The sequence below is a fragment of the Rhipicephalus sanguineus genome, chromosome 8 (assembly GCF_013339695.2).
Source record: "Rhipicephalus sanguineus isolate Rsan-2018 chromosome 8, BIME_Rsan_1.4, whole genome shotgun sequence".
Taxonomy (NCBI): domain Eukaryota; kingdom Metazoa; phylum Arthropoda; class Arachnida; order Ixodida; family Ixodidae; genus Rhipicephalus; species Rhipicephalus sanguineus.
Genome location: NC_051183.1, coordinates 100,573,342 through 100,581,954, shown reverse-complemented (window position 1 = coordinate 100,581,954; position 8,613 = coordinate 100,573,342). Strand labels below are relative to the sequence as shown.

At 49.6% G+C, this 8,613-nt stretch overlaps 1 protein-coding gene across 1 annotated transcript in view; it reads left to right on the top strand.

Moving 5' to 3' along the window:
• Positions 1 to 13: 13 nt before the first annotated feature.
• Positions 14 to 8,613, top strand: part of LOC119402270 (uncharacterized) — a 28,448-nt gene continuing 19,848 nt past the window's right edge. The window contains exons 1-2 of the mRNA XM_037669405.2: positions 14 to 197; positions 8,521 to 8,607. Coding sequence (XP_037525333.1) covers positions 20 to 197; positions 8,521 to 8,607 — 265 coding nt within the window. The 5' untranslated portion in view covers positions 14 to 19. The remainder of the gene's footprint in view (positions 198 to 8,520; positions 8,608 to 8,613) is intronic.

The following is an 8,613-nucleotide window of genomic DNA, read 5'->3' as shown; positions in this document are numbered from 1 at the left end:
CCTCGCTGTATACCAAACAATGTTCACAAACATCGACTTCCGTGGCGTCGCGCGAGGACCGTGCTCCATCAGTAATTGCGAGTGCGACAGCTACGCGCGCTCCGAGTCCTCTAGTGTGAGCACTTCGCAAAATGCGACGCTCCAGTGTGGATGGTGCTGCTATTGCGGACACCCGCCAGTCTCTCACAGCCGTATTGGTGAGTATAATCTGTTAATTACGGGAGATTGCCGTGCGATCGACAGTTCAACATGTACCGAGATTGTTACTGATGATCGAGCGCGCCTATGCATGCGTTGTTCAGACAGTTTAATTGCGTATTACGTCTGAAGGAACAACCGGTAAATGATTTTGTAGGCAGATATATGTACAACAGTTAGAAACGGCACCTACGTGGGATATGTTTGATTCTCTCGTAGCTTCCACGTGTGCAAAGTTTTTCTTGTGTATTTCTTTGAGCAGTTTTTCTGCGCATTGGATGGATGTGTTTGCGAACTAATGTGATTTTCGTTTATGCATTGTGTTCACGCATACGCCTTGCAATATGAAATGCAGTGACAATTTCTTTATGTATGCTCACCTTACACAGTTCGTGAGATGTGCACTACGGGTGCAAGAGGCGGCATATATATTTCAAACGCTGTTCAAGTGTCAGCAGCTGTGCATCTGTTTCTTTTTTTCACTATCCACTGGTGCACTTCAAAAGTCATAAGACATGCAGTTTACTTTGCAGGGAATTTAAAAACAATCCATGTGGATGTGTTTGATGTGCGCTGAGGAACTTTTTCTGAAAACTCCTGGCACTTGGGTCGAAAAGCATATTTGCACAGTGCGAGTGCATTCAGTATTGTGTAGAATTTAGCGGTCACATCGCAGCAGCAAGTAAATACTCCGAGTCACATTTTATATTGGAGCTAGAAATAATTTAACGCACATATGTCTGTTTGATCACCTTTCATGGTAACTGAAAAATGCCAAAGTAGCGCAAGGACTTTAAAGAACTAACACAGTTTATGCGATTGAAGGTATTAACATGACAATATGTAGCGCACTGGCGAACTGATTCAAATCCTTAGTAATTTTGTCGGCTGCCCTTTTACCAACTACTTTCTAACTCCTTGCATCTTACCGACCTCACAGCACCTGGTTGTAAGAGACGATTATTTGTACCGAATTGGTATGTGCAATATATATGCTGTAAATGTAATCAGAAGTTGCTTATGATGCTCACGAACGTGCTTGTAGACACTTAACGGCCATTTGTGGGCACTATTCATCCCCATCATATGCCTGACTGCAGGGCAAAAGCCTCTCCCTTGTTTCACCAATCAACCCGGTCCTGTGCTTGCTATGGCCATGTTATCCCTGCAAACTTCTTAATCTCATCTGCTCACCTAACTTCCTGCGTGCCCCCCCCCCCTCGCTCATTTGCCTTCTCTTAGAATGCATTATGTTACTCTTAATAACCACCAGTTATCTTGCCTTCATGCTACGTGCCCTGGCACAACACACATTTGCATACATGCCCTATCCAAGCATTTCAAGCACTATTTGCATTTACAAAACATTTTTATTGACTGGGATGTTTACAAGAAGGTTGTGTTCAGATATCAAAGAGACGTCTTGTCCTGCCTTAAGTCCATGCTGGTCAGTTTGAGGATTGATGCATATGTTTTATTGACTGGGATGTTTACAAGAAGGTTGTGCTCAGATATCAAAGAGATGTCTTGTCCTGCCTTAAAATGGTCAGTTTGATTGACGCATATGTTTATCTTTATTTGCGTTTGTGCTAAAGCTGCTATTATGTAAGCTTAAAAGGTACAGCCTCCAGAGCATAAATTCAGGCGGTTGTCACTTTTCTGAACAGGACTCGTGTAAGTGTGAATATGTTACATACAGTCTTATGCACGTGACTTTTAGGTACTACAGATTGTGGCTGTGCAGGCATCATCTAATAAAAATTAAGCGCTAACGAGTATTCCTTATGATGTGACTACAAACTGTTCAGCTGGACAGTCGCTTACCTAATTTTATTTGGAGCTCATCGGCACTGGCTTCAACGATGTATTGTTGCAGCTGTTCTGTCCTAAATTATGTGCCTATTTAACTTGAGTTATTTCTTTAGTGAAAGCTCGCACAGGGTGCACCATAAAAAAAAAATTGGCCGCGTATCTGCGTGCTTCGCTGCAAATGTCGTCTAAACACCATAGAAGAGGCGCTGCGTGAGATATCTGGCAATATGTCGGGAAACATGAGTGCTGTGTCGCGGGCTAGTAGTCCCGGTGCAGCAGCAGGCGAAGACTGGCGGGGACGCCAGCCAGCCCGAACACGTGGTTTGGCGCGAAGCGCTGAAGCAGAAGAAATGTCCGCACTCAACGAGTACTCTCCACGCACTCTTTTATTTACACGTCGCCTGGGTAAAAACAAGAATGCCAGAGCGGCGCCCCATGGCATTCGTACAGTACAATACAGAACCGAAACACAACAGTGAGCTCGTGCAGAGGGCATGGAGGAAGGCAAGTTTCAGCGCAGCTTAAGAAACTAGGGTCTTTAGAATTACGTATGTATGCATTTTCTATTAAAGGAACACACCACCTAATACTTACCTAGTGATGTTGAGACTCAGATATGTGTAATGTTTGCTTTTTGATTGACAATGTACACAAGTATGAACCTAGTCAGCCGTTCAAGATGGCTGGCCCTTGGGCAAGTGGTTCAACTTTGGCCAAGTGGCTGTCTCGAGTGACGTGCCGACAAACAGAAAGACAGACAGACCAACATTTTTCCGTTTAGGTATCCCAAGAAAGACTATCGTCTTTAATAAGGGCAGTGGAACTGCATTTAACTGAAGGCTGAAGACTGCAGAAATTCCTGATGGGCTGTCTTTCGTAATACGTTGAAGGAAGCAGTGTGATGAATCAGTTATGCGATTACTATAATGACAGTTGCCTTAAAGAAGGTGTAAGTAATGTAGCAGGAAGTTTAAAGGATTGTTTTACAGCCCAGAAACAAACTAATATGAGCAGCAGCAGAACATATTGTCGCAACGCGGAAATAACAAGATACAGGACCACGTTGCGACGAGGAAAGACAAGTCTGTATTCCGATAACAAAAAGAGCAGACGCCTCAACGTCGTCTTCCTCAGAAAGCCCACAGCTGCAGCTCGTGCTGCTCGCCTCTTTGTCTTCTGTCGTCCTGTCGGCTATTGATCGCCTTGTGTCATAGTCCTGCTGGCGACGAATACGCGTGCGCGCAAGTTGTCGGGCTTCTTCAGCAAGCTGAGCTATGTAGTCTGCATCTGTTCCGACGCCATCGTTTTCATGCGGCAGCATAGCGTCGAGCATGGTTGTGACTTCACGGCCATGGAGAAGACGGAACGGTGTCATGCGTGTTGTCTCTTGCTGGGCCGTATTATATGCGAAAGTGACATAAGGCAAGATCTCATCCCAGTTCTTATGCTCAACATCAACGTACATGCAGAGCATATCGGCAAGTGTCTTGTTTAGCCGCTCCGTCAGACCATTCGTTTGTGGGTGGTATGCCGTTGTACGCCGATGAGATGTGCCGCTAAGCTTCAGCACTGTGTGTAACAGCTCGGCTGTGAATGCTGTTCCCCTGTCAGTTATTACTACAGATGGAGCGCCATGCCTCAGCACTACATTCTCTATAAAAAACCGGGCTGCTTCACTTGCCGTGCCCCTCTCCAGAGCCTTGGTTTCGGCGTAGCGAGTGAGGTAGTCCGTGGCTACAATTATCCATCTGTGCCCTGCAGCCGAAGTTGGAAATGGGCCTAGGAGATCCATTCCGACTTGAGTGAATGGTACATCCGGTACATCAATCGGATGGAGGAGCCCCGCTGGTTTGACGGCTGGCACTTTCCTACGCTGGCATTCAAGGCAAGTCCGAACGTACTGTTGAACGGTTGCCGTTAGTCTTGGCCAGTAGTACTTTTGTCTCACTCGGCATAGCGTTCGTGTGTAACCCAGATGACCGGATGTTGCTTCATCATGGCACGCCTGTAGTACTTCTCTCCTCAGTGGTGTTGGAACGACGAGTAAGTAGGTGTTTCCGTTCGGCGAAAAGTTCACCTTATATAGGACGTCGTTTCTCAAGCAAAATGATGCTACTCCTCTTGCGAAGAGCTTTGGCACAGCGGATGTGCGTCCCTCCAAGAAACCAATAATGGATTGCAGTTCCGGGTCGTCGCGTTGCTGCTGTGCGATTGTAGTCGTGTTGACAACCCCGACAAAGGCCGCGTCGTCGTCATCTTCAGAATTTGCATGTTCAAGTGGCGCGCGAGAAAGGCAATCGGCATCCGTATGTCGCTTCCCTGATTTGTACACAATAGCCATGTCGAATTCTTGAAGCTTAAGACTCCAGCGCGCCAATCGTCCTGATGGGTCTTTTAGGCTCGTCAACCAACAAAGAGAATGATGGTCGCTGACAACTTTAAACGGGCGGCCGTACAAGTATGGGCGAAACTTTATAACAGCCCACACCACCGCAAGACACTCTTTTTCAGTGGTGGAATAATTCTCTTCCGTGCGGGAGAGGGTCCTGCTTGCATAAGCAATTACTCGTTCGGCGCCATCTTGCCACTGCACGAGTACGGCTCCTAAGCCGACATTGCTGGCGTCGGTGTGGACCGCTGTCGGAGCGTCATTGTCAAAGTGTCCCAGGACTGGCGGCTTTTGGAGGCGTTGCCGCAGCTCGTTGAACGCTTCCTGCTGCTCTTCATCCCACACGAATGTGACGTCTTCTCTGGTGAGACGTGTCAACGGCGAGGCAATGCGTGAAAAGTTCTGAATGAAGCGTCGGTAATAGGCGCACAGTCCTAAAAATCGTCTGACTGCCTTTTTGTCAGATGGTGCGGGAAAACTTGTAACGGCAGCTATTTTGTCGGGGTCAGGCCGCACACCTTCACTGCTGACAAGATGCCCCAGAAACAGAAGCTCTTCAAAGCCAAAGTGACATTTTTCTGGTTTAAGCGTTAGTCCAGCAGATCGTATCGCTTGGAATACCGCGTGTAGTCGCTTCAAATGCTCGTCAAATGTGGCAGAAAATACAATCACATCGTCCAAATATACCAGGCACGTTTGCCACTTGAGGCCTGATAGTACGGTGTCCATGAGCCGCTGAAATGTTGCCGGTGCGGAGCACAAGCCGAAAGGAAGCACCTTAAATTCATAAAGGCCATCGGGTGTCACGAATGCTGTTTTTTCTCTGTCTCTTTCGTCGACTTCTATCTGCCAATATCCGCTCCTCAAATCCATCGACGAGAAATAACGTGCATGCCGTAGTCGATCGAGGGAATCGTCTATACGAGGTAGCGGGGTAAACGTCTTTTTTAGTAACCTGATTGAGCTTGCGGTAGTCCACGCAGAAACGTAAGGTGCCGTCTTTTTTCTTCACCAAAACTACCGGCGATGCCCAAGGACTCTTCGACGGCTGAATAACGTCATCCTGAAGCATCTTGCGCACCTGACTTTCTATGGCTTCACGTTCCCGCGGAGCTACTCGGTACGGGTTCTGCCGTATGGGTCTGGCCGTTTCATCCGTAATGATGCGATGTTTCGTCAAAGGCGTTTGACGAACTCTGGACGTCGAAGAGAAACAATCCTGAAACTGATTAATAAGGTCCAGGAGGCTTTCCTTCTGCGTAGGCAGCAAACTTGGGCCAACATCGACGGATAGAGGTACGGGCAGCAGGCCGGTGTGATCGTCTTGCTCCACAGTTAAGCAGCTTGCGACCTCAGTGAGCTCCTCCACGTACGCGACTGCCATGCCTCTCGCAAGATGTCGTCGCTCAGGGCTGAAGTTTGTTACTAGAACTTGCGCGTGTCCGCAATTTACGCTTATGACGCCTCTTGCAATGGATAGGCCATGGCTGAATAGCAATGTTGGGATTTGTTCGGCGATGTTGTCGGACTTGCCTAGTAGGTCGCATGTTACAGCCACGAGAGCGCTGGACCGCGGAGGGATGGTCACGTCATCGTCGAAGACGCGCAGATGCTTACGTGGCTGATCTGCACAGCGTATATCCGAAACTTGATCTGGGGCGATCCAAAATGTAACGGACCTGTCCGGAATGTCTATAACGGCGCCGTATTCAGACAGGAAATCCATTCCTAAGATCAGGTCCTTGCAGCACTCCGACAAAATGACGAACGTGGCAACGAAAGCCGAATTACCGATGTTAATTCTGGCGGTACATTTGCCTGTCGGCGTCATCAGTTGACCACCCGCGGTTTTGATGTTAGGCCCCGTCCATGAAGTCTTAACTTTTTTGAGGCAGTCGGCGAGCTTCCGGCTTATAAGTGAGAAATCCGCACCAGTATCCACCAGCGCTGTCACTGGGCGTCCGTCTATGTAAATAGCTATGTCGGCGCTTACGATTTCCTTCGGGGTCGGCGACGTCGCATCGTCCGTCGTATCGTCGTATCGTACGGTTGGGGGTGTTGTAGCGTCTCGACGGGCGGCAACCTTCCCCCCAAAGGTCGCTGCTGTTAGTTTCCCCGACGAGGGCTCGGGGATCTGCCCCGGGCAGCGTCGGCGTAACTACGACGCTGCGGCGAAGGGCTCGGCGCAGGTGACGGAGAACGGGGTCGACGATACGGACCGAATGGCTCCGCTTGCGGGTGCATGTTGCTGTCGCGGCGGTTGTCAAAACGAGGACGTGGAAAGGGCGGCGCAAAAGTCTGAGATCTCTGGTCACGGTAAGGGCAAATGCGGTAAACATGGCCGGCTTCTCCGCAATGGAAACAAAGTGGACGGCGGTCGACGGTGCGCCACAAGTCCGTCTTTCGAGCAAATGGTCGACTGGTGGCCATCCTTTGCGACCAGGCTGCAGACGTTGGCGGAGGGTAGAACGGCGACGTTTCCGTATGCGCATTAAGCTGTGGAGTCGGCGGCGGCGGCGGTGGAATGTACGCTGGAATCACCACCGGTTCGTGCGGCGGTGGAATGTACGATGGTATCACCGGCTCGTTGCAGGATGAGCCAGAGGAGACGAGTTGTGCGACAATGGCGTTGGACGACGGACGGCCGACGCATAGTTAACCGATCGCTGGTCTGGTAGCGATTCGGGCAAAGAAAATGCTTGCCTGATCTCATGTCGTACGACTTCTGCAACCGAAGCCATTGCAGGTTCTTGCGGAGTCACAAGGAGGTTGCGGATTTCTTCACGAACAACCTCGCGAATGAGCTCACGTAGAGAACCCCCACTGCCGGCCGTCAGAGCAGAGACGCTTATCGAGGCGTTGTTTGGTCGGTCGTAATAGCGGCACCGTTGCTGTAGTGCTCGCTCGATAGTTGTAGCCTCTTGGACAAATTCCGCAACGGTTGTCGGCGGGTTGCGAAGAAGACCGGCAAACAGTTGTTCTTTGACGCCTCGCATCAAATGTCGTAGTTTCTTGGCTTCAGGCATCTCAGGGTCAGCTCGTCGAAATAGGCGGGTCATGTCCTCCGCAAACATGGCGACACTCTCATTCGGTTTCTGTATACGAGACTCGATGAGTTGCTGAGCCGAATCGCGGCGGTCGTTGTTTGCGAAGGTGCTGCGAAGCTGCTGCCGAAAGGCATCCCAAGAAGACAATGTGGCCTCGCGGTTCTCATACCACGTGCGAGCGCTGTCCGCTAGAGCAAGTAGACGCGCGCGAGCTTCTGTTCGACGGTCCAATGGTTCGCCTTGGCGACTCGCTCATACTGGTCCAACCAATCCTCGACGTCTTCATAAACCTCGCCGTGGAAGGTCTCGGGAATCCGAGGCTGCTCAACGGTCACCTGTGAAGCGCCGCCAGTTGCCATTTCTGCAGACGGAGTCCTTGGCTGGAGAGGTTCCAGGGGGATTGCCTCGGGACTGAGGCCTCGCTGTCGGCGACTGTAGCGGTGGACAGGAGTGTCCACTGCAGGAACAGGTTCCGGTGTCGGACTTGAAGTGCCGGGTCGTGGCGGAGTCCCGATCATCAGACGTAGAAGTCCAGCACCTCCACCAGTGTCGCAACGCGGAAATAACAAGATACAGGACCACGTTGCGACGAGGAAAGACAAGTCTGTATTCCGATAACAAAAAGAGCAGACGCCTCAACGTCGTCTTCCTCAGAAAGCCCACAGCTGCAGCTCGTGCTGCTCGCCTCTTTGTCTTCTGTCGTCCTGTCGGCTATTGATCGTGACAATATATATATATATTTACCCTTGCCTGTGTCCTGCAGTACATATACAAGTTGCACAATTTAAAGAATGGCTGTCTTTTGTCGATGCACATTTTTTACACTTTTACATAGTCTTGGCACTCTTTGGCCTCAACTTGCCCTCGCGCCAGTAAACACCATACGGAATCTTCATCAAAATGAATTGATGCCTTTTTTGTAAGTTCAATAAAATCGTGCCATATTCATTTGTTAGCTAATCAATTCTCCCTCACTTCTGAGTAAGTATTTTGCTCTTGGACCGGATTGCTGTGTAACAATTTGTGGATTGTTTTCTATTTCAAACCTGATGAGCTTTATTCTGCATCACCTAGCTGACATAGACTGCCTTCAGTTGTTGCCTGCTTGCTTGGCTTTGGAAGCTGCTGAACCATCGCCACCTCTGCAGTTGTCAGTTGATGGTAAGC